The sequence below is a fragment of the Phocoena sinus genome, chromosome 21 (genome assembly GCF_008692025.1).
Source record: "Phocoena sinus isolate mPhoSin1 chromosome 21, mPhoSin1.pri, whole genome shotgun sequence".
Classification (NCBI taxonomy): Eukaryota; Metazoa; Chordata; class Mammalia; order Artiodactyla; family Phocoenidae; genus Phocoena; species Phocoena sinus.
In genome coordinates, this window is record NC_045783.1 from 17,621,802 (window position 1) to 17,639,690 (window position 17,889).

Consider the following 17,889-nt stretch of genomic DNA (forward strand, 5'->3'; position numbering starts at 1 on the left):
ATTGCGGTGGCTTCTCTTGTTGCGGAGCCCAGGCTCTAGGCACGCGGGCTCAGTAGTTGTGACTCGCGGGCTCTAGAGCGCAGGCTCAGTAGTTGTGGCGCACGGGCTTAGTTTCTCCGTGGCATGTGGGATCTTCCCAGACCAGGGCTTGAACCCGTGTCCCCTGCATTGGCAGGCGGATTCTTAACCTCTGCGCCACCAGGGAAGTCCCCGGATTGTTATAATACATGGTTGAGACTAATAACATCACTTACTTCCCTTCTTGGATTTTGATTTAGCATAAGTTGAAATGTTGATTGAAACCCACTACCATTTTACATGAACATCTAAAAAAACCTGCTCTATGACTTGGTTCCATTTCTTTAAGACTCTGAAATCATTCCCCATCCATCCTTTGAAAAGTTATGTTGAATTTTATAGTAGTAGTATCTTAAGTATTTATCATTTACATTAGCTCCCTGTCAACTTGGGAGAAACCAAGTTTCCAGGTTCTGGGGAAAGAGGGAATTGGAATAAAAGGATAGGAAGTTGACAGAAACTTGTTGGAAAAACCAAGTCTCCAGGTTCTGGGGAAAGAGGGAATTGGAAAGAAGGATAGGAGATTGACAGAAACTTGTCAGTAGGAGGGAAGGCTCTGTGTTGATTTGGCCTAATATTGGAAGTGTTATCTGTGCACAGGAAGAACAAATATATGGCTCCTTGTAGGGGGCCTTGACGTAGATCAGGGGAGAATGACAGCATGTCTTTACAAGGTTTAAATGTGACATCTGTAAGCACTGTTGTAGGAGTTGGGACAGTTTAGCCTAGAGAAAAATTTCTAGCTGTCTTCAAATTTATAAATATTTGTAAATAATGTTGACAACTCACCCCTTTCTAGAAATGTGAGGTGAAGGAAGGGATCAAGCTTGGTAATAAAGAAATTTGTGATTATAAGTGTTGATTATTAGAATGGAATTGGATGGTTAGAATTGGGTGTTGAAGATTATTTAGAAAATAATTATAAAAAATCCAATCTGGGTCGGTGGAGGGGCAATTAAGCCTGGAAACCAGGTAGTGAATGAATGAACCTCCAGATTTCCCTCTGGCCCAGTAAGTATATGGTGACATAAACATACTAGTGGTTTGTGTGGTTAGCAAGGGGAGACAGATAAAAAGGTTAACTTTTATGGGAATAGAGAACCATAAAACTTTCAAAGTATTTTTGTTAGGATTTTTTCCTCCTGAGTTATGGAGAGAAAAGGGCAAAGTGCTGTGTTTACACTCGAGTGTTGTGTATAACATGGTAATCTCTTAGGAGGAGCCAAGCAGTGCTGTTAAAATTCCTTGTAGGAGCTGAGCTTCTGGACACTGTACTTTTTCAAAGATTACTCAGTTATGGAGAATTAAAAGGAGAAGTTTAGAACGATAAGGAAATACCGATTTTTTTCATCTTTAATTAGATCACTGCTGCTGCTCTCCTCACCCTCCTTTTTTGTTACCACTAAATAAAATTTGAAACAGCTTTGTATGTTGTTATCTTTACACGCGGGTACTGTTTTTGACTTTTCAAGCCTTTCGTTTAAGGTTTATGACCCTTAGGAGATTTTAAAATGTAGATACCCTCAGCCGAAAACAGTGCAATAAGTGATGGTGATGCTGGTTAAATTCCTAATACGGAATCCTCTCAACTGTACCAGAGCCAGGAACGCTATTTCATAGGACCTTGTTATGGACCTGATACACCTTTAGCAAAAATATAATGTGAAAATGCATTCTCATTTTGAATTCAGAGCGCAGGACACAGGCCCTGCTCTATCTTTTCCCTCTGCCTTTCCCCTGTCCCATACAAATCTTAAGGATACAGTAGAAGAATTGGGTTATTATTATTTTTAAATCCAATGAGAAGCCATAAATGTGAAAAGGAAATTCACAGTTTACAAAGAACCTATATAAACATATATAGGTTTATATAGTCTACATAGTTGTCTTATGCAACTGAAAGATATTGAGTTTTTTGATGCCGAGGGCTTCAGTCATTATTGGACAAAAGAAGAAACAAGAGTAGGCAAGACATCTACTGGAGGCTTTGTCTGAATGTTTCTCCGTGGTTTCAAATTTTCATTCTGGTAGAAAATCAACAAGTTACAAATTATCACTGTTTTTTTAAAGCTGTGTTCTTTATTTCAAAGTGTCACTGTCTTTTGATATTTCAAAGTGTCACTGTCTTTTGATATGCTAGGATTGTCTTTAGAGTCCCAGTGAAGAAAGCGAAGCAAAATCAGAGACTAGCAAAGTAGCAGATGCCCTTTCCAGGACCCGTTGACATATTATACCTAAAATATAGTATTTGCTCACTTTCACTCTCACCTTTCCCCAGGAAATAATATAGGTCTGCTTCTTTGGGAGCCCCCTTTGCCTAGTTAACTGTCGCGGACTCAGAATTATACCACAGCCTAAGCACAATTGTCTAGTGCCTCAAACTTTCTCCAGAAGTCCTTTCTTCAATTCTTTTAGTGCCTGGAAACTCTCCCCCACCCCCAGAGATGATTCCTGTGTGAGTGAGAGAGGAAAGGTTTACGTGTAATATAAAAGATGGTTTTTATTATTTAGGTGGAATTCTCTTTTACGTTTTAGCTTTAGGGCTTAGGTGCCTTTGTTCTAGGGCAGGTGTTGGAGTTTCAGCTTCTTGCAGTGGCACAGAAGGATCAGAACCAGATCTCACCTTTGCAGCTACCAAGGAGCTTGTACATTATTATAGTCGTCCCTTGGTATCCACAGGGGATTGGTTCCAGGACCCCCAAGGATACCAAAATATCTCCCAACTTTGATCTGGGATGAAAGCTGCCCTGGAAAAGAGGCATAAACTTGGGCTGTGCCAAGATGTAAGGTCACCCTGGTTACCGTTCACCCTGCATCCCTGAGGCTAGGAACTACCTGTTATCCGTCTTTGTATTCCCAACGTAGAGTAATGCCTGACACGTGGTAGGTGCTTAGTGAGCACTTGTTGATTTAAAGAGGAAAGATAGGTCGTGGAAGACTCATACTGTGTTTATCTGTAAAATAAAATGTACTTTTCTGTTTTATTCCAGCTGGTAATAACGCTGTCATCAAATATGAGGAAAAACCTCCAAAACCAGCATTTCAAAATGGCTCCTCAGGATCCTTATATTTGAAGCCTTTGGTACCCCGAGCTCACGTGCACTTACTAAAAACGCCTCCAAAAGGTATGGACCTCACTGTGGAGAGAAGAGGAGGGCAAGGCTTTTTAAGTCCTTGGCTTACAGGAGGTTAAATTTTGGCATTTAGGTTCATGTTATATTGAATATTTATTTACAAAAAGTCTGGTGAATAAAGACATAATACATTTTTACACTGATGGAGCTGTTCTTGTTCTGAGAGTCTGTAGGTTCTATAGCTAAAACTTGATACATATAAATCAGCAGATAGAACAAAGGTATAAGGTGAAAATAAATGAAACTTCTAGAGTTAAATTATGCGAAGGTGGTGATCTAGAATAATGAGATAGAAGTGCATGGTTTACTTCACACTTTTGGTCCAACCATGTCCCCCCGCGCCCCACCCCCATGTTCTTTATATCTTCTTCTCTGTATCGCTCACTTCGTGATTGCTACAGCTAATGAAGGTTAACTTTCAAGTTTACAACATATGTGGTATATACTTCATATGGAACGTTTTCGTGCAGCTTTATCACAGTGGAGCTGAAGCACATTCGCAGTTGTTGCTTAGTGAATTGAAAGATTGCTTAACTGAAAGAATAATTGTGAATGAGAAGCTTGAGCTGTAATATGTGATGCATATTTGTATTTGAGGGTTTAAAATGCAGAGAAACGTACAGCATCCTCCTTCATCCCGTCAACCATGAGTAACTGTTGCCTTTCCTCCTTTTCTTTCCCTCTGCATATATAATAGCTTTGTTTTTGTTTCAAGAAAACTCAGGGCATAATATGGACATTCTCTTGTGTCTTGCTTTTTATTAATTTAATAGTATATCATGAGAGTGTCTTCATTTTAAATGACTATGAAATAGTCTCCTGTTTTCCAATTCCCTGGTTCCTGGACATTTTCTGTCTTTCACTATGGCACGTCATACTGAGACAAACATCTCTGAATGTGAATACTATTCATTGCTTCAGGTTCTAGTTACTTCTGTGGGATATTCCTAAAAGAGGAACCACTGGGTTAAACTGTGAATCTTTGTGAAATTGTTATCATATTACTAAATAACTTTCCAGAAATATGTTAGTCTCTCAAAGCAGTGTGTGTCTGTTGCTCTGTGTCCTTCTCAATATTTGTGTGTGTGTGTGTGTGTTACATTATGTAAAGGATCACGTGGTAATTTGAGGTTAATTACCTAGTGAATGTTTATTAACACTTTCTTTTCTACTGAATTCAAGAGAGAATAGGCATAGATATTGGCAAAAAGATTCTTCTGGGTACCAGCAGGTTCTCATCTTCCAGGGTTTTAAACTAATTTCTGATGCATCAAATTACCCCTCGGTGGGATGACATCAGTATATGAATCTATGGTTTGTATTGATGATGATAAAGCCCTGTAATCTACACATACACCAGTAACTGGAAAGAAATGTCCAACTTTGATACTAAGATAACTTTCAGAGAGTTAGAACGGCATGATTTCTCTGATACGTTTGCAGAACAGAGAACCTCAGTATTCTAAAATGTCTTGCCATTGAATTTGTAAGCTTTTGTATCACAGAGGTTTTACTTGACTGGGAATCAATGCTGTCCATTTATAACAGCCACATATTTTAAGAGATTGTCATCTCTGTAAAATTCCACAGAATGTGGCAGCTGTTCTAACTAAATAATCTGCAGGTGATTTGCCCTAGAAATGACTCTGTCACATCAGGAAGACGTGCTCATAGTCGTCTAGTGACTTGTCTTTGTAGCTCTGTACCTGTTACCACTCCTGGTTGAATTTATTTTTCAGCTTTATTGATGTATAATTGACAGTTAAAATTATATTTGATTTAATACACATATACATTGTGAAAGAATTCCCCTGGTTGTATTTTATATTGTATCAGTTTGGAGGAAGAGCTTAAGTATGTTTTCCTTCATAGCTGAATAGCAAGAGAACTGGATTTAATACTTGGCAATTTTAGAAATCACACCCTAGTAGCTGTATTTTGTAGTCTGGGCCTTTTTGCTCTATCAGCAGTGGAATAGCATCAAGTGTGTAATACATGTATAAATTTAGTACTGTTAAAACTTGAATTTCAGCAGTTCTTGAACTGAAAACATACCGTAGTTTGTCCTAGCATGTTTAATTTTGACAATGAATAATATCACCCTTAAACTACTATTTTGATGTTATTTGGAATATTTTATCCTTAGATGTTCTAAGTATAAACTCAATAAAGTTGATTAAATCTCAGTGGAATTTCCCATCAGGAACCTAAAATTTAGGTGTTAATGGATTGTTTTTGGAAAAAAAACTTAGTTTTTAAATGGTTTAGTTTTTTATGATATTTTCTATAAAACATAAATATTTCCATTTTAGGTCCTTCAAGAAAAGGTCTATATACAGCTTTGAATGCGGGTAAGTGACACCTTAAATATGGATGGAAAAAAAGTTTTCTTGTAAAGTTATATTATCATTACAAGTATTCAAGTGTATTTGCAGTGATTTTTTCACTAGTATGCTTATAAATATAATTTCAGGTTTGTGGCATAAACATAACTGCTTATGACCTTGATCAGCATAGGGTTAAATCTTGGTGAGCACAATTGCCAAGCCATCTGATGCAGAAGGACGTTTTATTAATCACAGATAATTTGTTTTTTAAATAATGATATTTTTTCAGATGTGGAGCATATTTAATATTTAAAATGTGGAGATTGTACTCTTTTTTTTTTTTTTTTTTTTTTTTACAAGAAATAGGCTATTTTAAAATTGGATAGTCTTAAATTGCTAAATAATCTCAAGATCAGGTTGGGTTTTTTTTGCGGTACGCGGGCCTCTCAGTGTTGTGGCCTCTCCCGTTGCGGAGCACAGGTTCCGGACGCGCAGGCTCAGCGGCCATGGCTCACGGGCCCAGCCGCTCCGCGGCACATGGGATCTTCCCAGACCGGGGCACGAACCCGTGTCCCCTGCATCGGCAGGCGGACTCTCAACCACTGCGCCACCAGGGAAGCCCTCAAGATCAGGTTTTAACACCTTTAATAGTTCAGCCATTTAACATTTTTCTTTTCTTTTTTATACTTCTATTGAACAAAGTCACATCCATCTCTAAGACAGCCTGCAGCCTCACTCACTGAACCTTTGAACATCACCTGGAAATCAAAAAGCTTTGTCTCTTGAGAAGCCATAGAAGATTCATTAAAATGTAGAAGTTTCTATCTTTTCTCTATAGCTGATTAGGTCCCCATCCACTACTTGAATTCTCTTCTTTAGTATGCGGTTATAGGACAGTTGTATGGCTTCTAAGTCCACTGAGGATTAGAACAGCAAATCAAAGGGGAGAAGGGTATTATTATAACACACTGACTACAGAGCATCGTGACAGTGTTGGCTGCTAAGGATATAAAGGTTTGCCCAAAACGAGCAAGGACCTTGTCTCAGAAAGCTTACAGAAAAGTCAAAGGACTGCACAAAAAAATATAAAATCACAAGGAGGGTTACTTGTTCCAGTGAGAGGCCTGGTTAAAGGCTATGATCTAGTGAGGGAAGCCTGGGCACGAAGTATAAATTTGTGACCCCCTGTATATAGATAGTAATTAAAGAAAATGGGGTGGGTAACCTTAAATATGGAATAACTAATATCTTTGAGGCTCCCAAGACATGTTTGGTTTCCTTAGCTTAATAAGGCAGGGACGTGTGACCTATTATAAGCTCTTAAAGCTAGAGAGGGCCCAGCCATGCAGAGCGATTTAAATTCTAAAGGTTCGCAAGAGCCTGAGTTTGAACATATATGTTTACCAAACTAATTTTAAAAGCCAAAAGAACTATTCTGCACACTGAGATTTTCATTTTCTTTCATTTTAAATTTCCAACGCATCCTAATATTTAGCAGAAAAAGATAGCTAGTATGCTATAAACGACTGTATGTTAGAAAATCAGATAACCTTTATCTGAAAGCTAGATGATATGATAATTCTGTGTTTAACTGAGAAACTTCTAGAGTGTTTTCCAAAGTGGCTGCACCATTTTACATTTCCACCAGCAATGTATGAGGGGTCTAGTTTCTCCACATCCTTGTCAACACTTGCTTTTGTCTGCCTTTTTTATTATAGCCATTCTAATGGGTATGAAGTGGTATCTCATTGTGGTTTCAGTTTACATTTCTCTGATGGCTCATCAGATGTTGAGCACCTTTCAGAAGCTTATTGGCCATTTGTATACCTTCTTTGGGGAAACATTTATTCAAATCCTTTGCCTATTTTAAAATTATTTGTATTATTGTTGAATTATAGGAGTTCTTTATATATTCTGAATATTAGGCCCTTATCAGATATGATTTGCAAATAATTTTCTCCCATTCTGTAGGCTGTCTTTTCACTTTTTTATAGTACCCGTTAAGGCATATTTTTAATTTTCATGAGATCCAGTTTATCTGTTTTTTTCTTATGTATCTATTTGGCATTATATCTAAGAAGCCATTGCTTAGATACAAGGTCATAAAGACTTATGCCTATGTTTTCTTCTAAGAGTTTTATACTTTTAGCTCTTACACTTGGGTCTTTGATCCATTTTTGAGTTAATTTTTGCATTTGATGTGAAGTAGGGGATCCAACTTAATTCTTCTGCATGTAGATTTCCTGCTGTCCCAGTACCATTTGTTGAAAACACTATTCTTTCTTCCATTGGAATGTCTTGTCACCTTTGTTAAAAACAGTTGGCTGTAAACGTGAGGCTATGTTTCTGGACTCTTTTCATGGATCTATGTGTCAGTGCCACATTGTTTTGATTACTGTGGTGTAATAAGTTCTAAAATCAGGAAGTGTGAGTCCTCTAACTTGTTCTTCTTTTTCAAGATTGTTTTGGCTATTCTGAGTCCCTTGAATTTCCATATGAACGTTAGGGTCAACTTGTCAATTTCCATAGAAAAGTCAGCTAGGACTTTGATAGAAATTGCATTGAATCTGTAGATGAATTTCTGGAGTATTGCCATCTTTACAATATGAAGTATTTTGATTAATGAGTATAGGATGGCTTCCTTTTTAGTTAGGTCTCCTTCAATTTCTTGTAACAAGTTCTTTGTAGTTTTCAAAATACAAGTTTTGCAGTTTGGGGGGGAAGTATTTGTGTGTGACATTTCTGTGCTTTGGAAGCTGCCATTGACATTGGTCACAGTAAAGGGGCTGGTTAAATAAGTCTGTTTTATGAAACTTGGAAAGGCAGTCTTAATTCATGTCTCAAGTCTATGATTATATGAAATATTGTAAAGGATATTTGTTTTCACAGGCATAGTACAAATAATCTCCAATATATATCTTCTTTCTACACATGGGAAAACTATTAGCATTAGGTATTTTCCTTTGGCACATTGTGGGACTGACATGATATCTTGTTTCCAAAGCCTACCACTGACCCTCAACGTATCAGTGACCCTTGATAGGTCAGGTTACCAGAATGGGAAATTAGCAACTGATTGAGAAAAGAAATGAACAGTGTGAATCACGCTGTGGTTTTGCTTGGCAAAGCCTCTAACCCTGGAGTAGAAATGGGGCATATGACAGAGTTTGAGAATGCCTCCCTTCAATTCACCCTGAGTAATCAATGCTCTAATAATTGCAGTGGAAAAAGATGTATTTTAAGGGGGTCAGCATAGTGATTTAATCTAGATTGCGGGGTATGAACATGTATTTTCCAAAAATCATAAACTTCTAGTTGATGGTTAGTTATCATTACTTAAGACTAACCTAGTATTATGACGAGCCTACTGAGGAAGTCCCAGTGTGTTGCCCTTTGGAGGAACAGCTTGGATGCTAAGAAGTGGTGTCCAAGCAGCCAATGACTTTGTGGGTCATGTAACCTCTTAATATTAGCTTTCTTTCCTGTGTAATTGAAATGATTGATCACTAAGGTTTCTCCCCGCTCTGATAGCCTATGACTGCAAAGCACCTTGGCTTTCTTTATATTCTGCTTGCAACAGTCGTCTTTTAGATCGTACAGAAGACATTGCCTCCACATACAAACATGTTCCTCTGAGCATTACATTTTATGGCTTTCAGATAGATTTTTGTTTGTTTGTTTAAGCAACAAACTGGTGGAGATTAAAGTTGACCAACTTCATACGTTTTCACTAGAGTACAATAATCACTTTTTAGCGATTTGCTAAGTTCTAAAAAGTTTAACATGTAGAGGTTTAGAAATCACCCTTTAGTTTTTTTTTAATTTGTGATTTTAAATAAAATTCAGATAACTTTATATCCTGTTGTCACTTAACATAAGTAATCACTCTTTGATGACTCTTACGTTTGGCATATGCGGCGGCATTTAACTACTCTGTAATATTTGGGGCGCTTCTGTATCACATTCACAAATGACGCTCTGATGAACATCTTCACAGTTATCACCTTCAAAGTTTCGGGAAGTTTTTTTTGTGACAGATTCTTAAGAGTAGTGTAAACAAATCAAAGCATATGCATATTTATAGCCACTTCAGTCAACCAAGTTGCTTTCCAAAAGCTTCATATCCATTTATACAATGACTGACAACATAAAAGAGGGCTGGCATCACCATACTCTGGTCGACGTTGGGTATTATTATTATTTTTTAATTTGGCTAGTTTAGTAGTTGGAAATTCTGTATCATTATTTTAGTTTTAACCTTTAATCAGTAATTTCAAAGACAGTTCCGTTATCTCGTAAGACAATGAAGAGGAACAGAAAGAGAATGAACGTTTCAGGCATTGACTATTGGTTGAAATCTTGGGATTGCCGCTTTCCACTTGTGTCCTGACCTTGGGCTAGTTGCTAAGCCTCTCCAAAGCCTCAAATTTCTCATTTGGAAATGTGAGACTATTTTGGGAAAAACTCCCAGTATAGAAGTAATTTTGACGTCACAGAGTTGTTATATAAAAAACTCTCAGATGATAGCTGCCTCTGCTACTAGGGACAGTGACGAGGATAATCCTTTTCATTGTTCTTGTGGTTCTAGTGGCTGTACTTTTAGAGCTCTTTTCCAGGAGGTTGAATTATTTTAAATCCTTCAAGCAGGAAAAACCGGTGAAAGTCAAGAACCATCCTCATGGGGTCTAGCTGTTGTAATTTATTTAAAGATTATGGTGCTGTAAGAGTCTAGCTAACATTGGCTCTAAATAAAACTTGGCTTACTGTTTATAAGGAAGATGCTACACACACCATTACTATTGTTACCATGGTTCTACCACACATGAAAGCTCTTAGGAATACCAGAGCACCAGCGTTGTATTTATCCTGCCCCTTGGTTCTTTTACACAAGATCGTCAGTCTCAGGTGCCGTGGTGTCTGCCCTGGAAAGTAGGAAATGCACTGCGCCTTCCATCCCCACCACTAAACCCAGCACAGGAGGATAGGGTTGCTTTCTGTACCCCTTCTTCCAAGTGTTGGGAGATGGTTGAGAGTTGCACACCTGCTCTGAAGAGGTAATACCGGTGTGACCAGCGCTTTCTCCGGTGAGAGTAGGGATGAGGCTGTCTTTTTTTTTTTTTTGCGGTACACGGGCCTCTCACTGTTGTGGCCTCTCCCATTGCGGAGCACAGGCTCCGGACATGCAGGCTCAGCGGCCATGGCTCACGGGCCCAGCCGCTCCGCGGCATGTGGGATCCTCCCGGACCAGGGCATGAACCCGTGTCCCCTGCATCGGCAGGCGGACTCTCAACCACTGCGCCACCAGGGAAGCCCGAGGCTGTCTTTCTGTGTTGGTTTATGATTATAACTCTCCTCTCACACTTAAAGAGCAAATGCTGTTTTGGCATGTGTTAAATTTAGTGTTCAAATCAGGGAAAAGTATGGATTGTTCAGTAAATCTTGTTGGAACAAGGACTATCATTTTATCAGGAGCTAGAGCCCTACTTCATATACTACATGCAAATATATTCCAGACTGAAGTTTTAAACAAAAATTAGAATGATAAGAGCACTGAGAGTATACACTTGTATAGAAAAGGCCTTTCCACGAATGTCACAATGAAAGAATGGGTAACTAGTTATGACAACAAAAGTTTTAGACCTCCCGTTTGTCAAAAACATTTCAAGCATGGTGATGGATGTTAATTAACTATAACTAGACTTGTGATCATTTCACAATATAGACAAATATAGGCATACGTCAGAGATACTGTGGGTTCAGTTCCAGACCACGACAGTAAAGCGAGTCACATGAATTTTTGACTTCCCAGTACCTATAAAAGTTACGTTTACACTATAGTGTAGTCTGTTAACTGTGCAATACTAGCACTATGTCTAAAAAAGGTACATATCTTAATTTAAAAATACAAAACAAAAAACAATTACAATAGTAACAGCAAAGATCACCAGTCACCATAACAAATATAATAATAATGAAAACGTTTGAAATATTGCAAGAATTACCAAAATGTAACATAGACACATGAAGTGACCAAATGCTGTTGGAAAAATGGTGCCATAGACTTGCTCAACGCAAGGTTGCCACAACCTTCAATTTGTAAAAGTACAATATCTATGAAGCGCAATAAAACGAGGTTATGCTTGTATCGAATCCAAAAAAGACAAATACTGTGGAATCTAAAAGATAGAATGAATGAATGTAACAAAACAGAAATAGACTCACAGATAACAAACTAGTGGTTACCAGTGGGGAGAGGACAGGGAAGAGGGACAATATCGTAGAAGGGGAGTAAGAGGTACAAACTATTAGGTATAAAATAAGATACAAGGATGTAATTAACGTACAGCACAGGGAGTATAGCCAATATTTTATAGTAATTTAAAATGGAGTTTATAAAATATGAAATCATATTTTGTACACTTGAAACTAACATAACATTGCAAATCAACTATACTTCATTAAAAGGTGGGAAAAGAAAAAAATTAAACACAAAAAAAGAAATATGAGGGACTAAGAAACATGAAAAAAGTTTACGAACATCAATTAATGCGCTGTCAGTTCTTGTCTATTTTTAAGAGTAATACCCACTATTGGTGAATGCGTGAGGACCAGGTGCCTCGTACATGCCACTGAAGGGGTATAAATTACTACAGCCTTTCTGGACAGAGACACTTTGGTGACATATAACAAAAGCCTTCTACCCTGGAATTCCATTTATCAGAATTGATTCTAGGAAAATAGTTGATTGACTTATTTATTGCTTTTCAGAAATGTTTAGAAGGGAAAAAATTGGAAGCAGTATGAATGGTTTAAACAGCAGGTGTTGTTTATGTTCACCGACATTTTAATGATATTTTTGAAGGCATTAAAATAACATAGAGGAGTATTTAATGTCATGGAAAGATAAATGTGAAATTTTTAAGTTTAAGAAAACTGGTTACAGAGCACTGTGATGTACAGGTAATTTAACTTATTTTTTTAAATAATTTTTTAAATTTTTTTTTATTTTTGGCTGCGTTGGGCCCTTGTTGCTATGTGTGGGCTTTCTCTAGTTGGGGCGAGCAGGGGCTACTCTTCGTTGCACTGCGCGGGCTTCTCATTGTGGTGGCTTCTCTTGTTGTGGAGCACGGGCTCTAGGCACGTGGGTTTCAGTAGTTGTGGCACACGGGCTCAGTAGTTGTGGCTTGCGGGCTCTAGAGCGCAGGCTCAGTAGTTGTGGCACACGGGCTTAGTTGCTCTGTGATATGTGGGATCTTCCAGGCCAGGGGTCGAACCCATGTCCCCTGCATTGGCAGGCGGATTCTTAACCACTGTACCACCAAGGAAGCCCCTAATTTAACTTTTATTTTTTAAAAAATTATACATTGAACATGTTTTTTTTCTTAGTTTTTAAAAACAAACATTGTACATGGATGATAAAACATTACTGCTCTTATTTTGGGAGACCAAAGAAATAAAAGGCAGTGCCACTGATCTTGAAAAACTTATCATCTTAAGGGTGGGTGGAGGTTGAAATTTTTTCTAATTGCTTTATGTGAATTTTTGGACAGTTATTCACGATATACCTTAGACATTCTTTTCCCTACTAAGGAAGAGGACATTATGGAAATATTGGACTCTTTTTTTGCGGTACGCGGGCCTCTCCCTGTCGTGGCCTCTCCCGTTGCGGATCACAGGCTCCGGACGTGCAGGCTCAGCGGCCATGGCTCATGGGCCCAGCCGCTCCGCGGCATGTGGGATCTTCCCAGACCGGGGCACGAACCCGCGTCCCCTGCATCGGCAGGCGGACTCTCAACCACTGCGCCACCAGGGAAGCCCGGAAAAATTGGACTCTTGAGTTGAAGTTTCTACCATTGGAATAGAGATTTGAACTTAAAAATTATGATGCATAAAAATGAAGAAAATATGGCAATTAGTGTTGTGTTAGGCAGAGGAAGGAGGTAAACGTTAAGACTGATACTCCATGTTGGAGTTCTGGGGAAGATTGGTTGGATAGAGGTGCTTGAATCCCTGGTTTAAATATTAATCTCCAGATTCTTAATGATCATTAACAGCAACAAATAAATCTGTCCTAGTTGGATGTATTTTCTAGCATCTAAGCAACCTTGCACAGCATATGCTAGAATCATAACATCATTGTTTTCTAAAGTCCAGTCACTAATGAAATGCACGCATTCATACACAGACTAAAATGGGATCTGTGATTCTTGTTTGAACCTACTGTGATATTATTATAACACATTGACCTGCCAAACACTTATATCATCCATAAGATACCTTCTTTAGTTTTTTAAGCCTTACCAAAGACCTTATACAATTATTTATTCATTGTTTTTGTCATTAATAGAAACTCAGTTCATATCATGTGCTTTTAAGAAAGGTATTCTGTCACTTAAACTTTTTAAAAACTTTATTTTTATGACTCTGATCTCTGTTTAAAAAAAATTGGTAAAGGGCTTCCCTGGTGGTGCAGTGGTTGGGAGTCCGCCTGCCGATGTAGGGGACACGGGTTCGTGCCCCGGTCCGGGAAGATCCCACATGCCGCGGAGCGGCTGGGCCCGTGAGCCATGGCCGCTGAGCCTGCGCGTCCGGAGCCTGTGTTCCGCAATGGAAGAGGCCACAACAGTGAGAGGCCCGCGTACCGCAAAAAAAAAAAAAAATTGGTAAAATACAGAAACCTAAAGCAAGGGAATTAAACATCATGCCTACCCCAACTCCCAGAGTGTTGCTGATATTTTGGGATATTTGCTCCAGTATTTGTTATTCTTTTTGTTTAAAGTTGACATCCTAATACAGATACAAATTTAAATCATGGTTTTGTTTTCCCACTTGACATCCTAACACAGGCTTTGCTGTATTTCATAAAAATTCATCTTATTCCTAATTTTTAATAACTGTAATTACATTTTTCTATCTTAGGTACCAAAAGTTCCTTAAATTTTTCCTTACTGTCCTTGGTGATCCTTATGTTCTCTTAATTCAAATTAAGACTTTGTATAATAACAAAGATGAACACTTTCTTAAATTTGGGTACTTCTTTTTTTTTTTTTTTGCGGTACGCGGGCCCCTCACTGCTGTGGCCTCTCCCGTTGTGGAGCACAGGCTCCGTGGCCATGGCTCACGGGCCCAGCCGCTCCGCGGCATGTGGGATATTCCCGGACCGGGCACGAACCCATGTCCCCTGCATCGGCAGGTGGACTCTCAACCACTGCGCCACCAGGGAAGCCCTGGGTACTTCTATATTTAGTATAACTAAAGAAACCACAGTTACAAGTGCTGATCAAATAAGTAATCAAGGAAACGTTTTGAGCCAGTTTTAAACTCTGTGCTTCCCCAAGCCCCTGAAGTATGTATATTATAAAAGTAATTGGAACTCTACAATAATTGCTTATTCGATTATTTAAAAGAGTGCACACATATAAAGTGTTTAGGAGTGTGCTTGGTGTGTAGTGTATTGTATGAGTTGGCTGTTAAGGCCCCTTTTGCTTTGGTGCACTTGTGCTCAACTGCCACCAGGGGGCAGACTGTGTTTGGGAAAGAATGGAAACCCAGCTTGAGCTGTTCTTAGTCATTCATCTCAAACATCTTTTTCCGTGTGTGTGTGTACACGCGCGTGTGTGTGTACACCTTGCTGTACAAACAAGAACTACTCCTCAGAATTTTGACTTTTCCTTCTGACTGGCACTGCTTCTCTTTATTCTTGTAGTTCCTTGCTGTGCTGTTTTTTGTTTTGGTTTTTTTTCTTTGTTTTTTTGCCTTTGAAGGAAGAGTTCCCAGCGGATGGGAGACACTGCAGGCCACAGCCACACAGGGCCACGTAGGGTCACTCACAGGGAGAAGCAGGGAGCCTTGCTGTGCTGTTTACAAAGATCGTTAGCAACATTACTGTTAACTCTGTGTGGTGTAGCTTAGGGTAGTTCAAGTAGACTTTCTAATGAGTAAGAAAAATTGGTGGCATGTTGCTAATTTCTTCTTTTGGGTAGTCTAGACTAAAGGATTTCCCCTTTAACCAGGATACATTAGAGTTTACTGTTACTTAACTAACAAAACTAAACAAACAAAAAACTTATAAACAAAACAGAAAACATCCTATAGGGGGTGGTGTCCTATCTTTAATAGTATCAGTGTTCAGTCTTCTGTTTATAATTTTAATGCTGATTTTTTTTTTTTTTTTTTTTTTTTTTTTTTTTTGCGGTACGCGGGCCTCTCACTGTTGTGGCCCCTCCCGTTGCAGAGCACAGGCTCCGGACGCGCAGGCTCAGCAGCCATGACTCACGGGCCCAGCCGCTCTGCGGCATGTGGGATCTTCCCAGACCGGGGCACGAACCAGTGTCCCCTGCGTCAGCAGGCGGACTCTCAACCACTGCGCCACCAGGGAAGCCCTTTAATGCTGATTTTTATCTTAGTTTTTTAAAAACTTTTTATGGGGGTATAGTTGTTTTACAGTGTTGTGTTTATCTTAGTTTTTACAAGCTTTTTTTCTTTTCTTGGTGCGTGGGGGGAGGAGAGGTGCTTTATGGCAAATTAATTTGCGGAATCCAGGAAAAAGGTTGCGGTTTAATAATAACAAATTGTGATAGAGTGAAAAGGCACCACCTAAATGTAGCTTTTCTAGACTTCAATTCCTTGATTATTTGTGCTTGCATGGCCGTGGGTGCAATGTTTACAAGACGCCGTGTCTGTGCAGGAACAGGTTGTAATTTTCCCGCAGCTAACCCCCGGCAGGTTGTTGGGTTGGTCTCTCGACAACCTCTCAAGTGGCAGGCTGTGGGGCGAGTGAAAAGGGAGAAGGAATTACTCAAAATTTCCTTTCCTGCCTGTCTCCTTCCCTCTTCACACCCTAAATGCTCTACAGAATTTCTTGAAGAGTAACTGCTTCCTGTGCATTCTCATAGCATTTAATAGTCATTTATGGTTAACAGTTAACTACATTCATTTCTGTTACTGAGTCTTGGAAACACACATCGCTCATTTTTCACACATTGTTTTCTTGTGCTTTTTAAAATTAAAAGAGTTGGACTCTTCCTGGTTTAATAATATTAGCTTAAGTGACCATTTTGCAGGTGCAGTTTTCTTATGTCCATGCCTTTATCTTTTCAACCTCTTTTGGTTTTTTTGCCACCATATTTTAATGTGCTTTAACAAAGGACTCTACTCAAACATTTACCAGATCTCAGTCCTTACTGATAAACAATAATCACACCTTCCTGATGTTCCTAGTCTCAAAACATTACTATCTTGAGAGGTCACCTGATTTTGTATAAATGCAATTAGTCAAGCAATAATTGGAGTCCTTAGAATACTCACTAATTTCTATTCCTCTGCAACTATTGTTACTTCGGGTAGAGAAATTGCATTAACCCTTTATTGCCGACTCTTAGTGAAGTCCTCAGAATATGAGTGTTAGAGTTGAATTTTAACCTTTTATCAATCCGTCATTAGTATATTATAGTAAAAACATTTTTTTGAAGTATAATTGACCTACAACACTATGTTAGTTCCAGGTGTTATAGTAGGAATTTTATTTAAAATTGTAATTGAGAACATTTATTGCTTGAAGCCATTAAAAATTTTTTTGTCCAGGGTATCAGGTTTATATATAGGTTTACGTGTAAAATATCTGAAAAAAATGCCCCACATTCACACCAGTAGTGTGAATATAATTACAATTAAAAAAATCAGAACACAGATTACTTTAATGAAGTCTTAATTTTTTATAATTACTAAATAAATATTAGGCACTCCTCGAAGTAGTTATTTCCCCTTAAGGATCCTCCAACTCATTACAGAACCTGTGACATTATTGGTGGTTATATAAAGTGCCTAAGACCACCCACTTTCTCCTCCCCTTCACCATCTCTGATGAAAACCATAATAAGCCCATAAGCATGTTTGGTGTGATGTCATTCAGAGGCTGCTGACTGCTGGGTCTGCTAGGAGGAGATTTTATTCAGAGGAAGAGCGTTGTTTTGGCAACATCTGGGAGTAGAAACGGAAGCCAGAAGCACTTGGATAGCTCTGGGGTTTTTCTTTTGTGCATGTACGGTGGAGTGACGTCTGGCATGTAGGCATGTTTCCTCTCGCTGTATTTCTTGGCCTCGAAGAAGGGTGCTGAGTTTAAAAAGACAGTATGTGAGAATCCACGGAGCTGGTTCTTCTGTGAAATCTTTCCACCTGCTCTGAAGACATGTTGTTGTCTCCCAAGTTCTCCCTGTCCACCATTCACGTTCGACTCACTGCCAAAGGATTGCTTCGAAATCTTCGACTCCCTTCAGGGTTTAGGAAAAGTACTGTCATTTTCCACACAGGTTTGTGTTGCGCAGATCTCTCTTTACCGTTACACGGGGGGC

General features: G+C 38.9%; 1 protein-coding gene across 1 annotated transcript in view; it reads left to right on the forward strand.

Moving 5' to 3' along the window:
* Window positions 1-17,889, forward strand: part of MTUS1 (microtubule associated scaffold protein 1) — a 105,856-nt gene that overhangs the window by 35,754 nt on the left and 52,213 nt on the right. Inside the window, 2 exon segments of the mRNA XM_032618539.1 lie at window positions 3,069-3,203; window positions 5,525-5,563. Coding sequence (XP_032474430.1) covers window positions 3,069-3,203; window positions 5,525-5,563 — 174 coding nt within the window.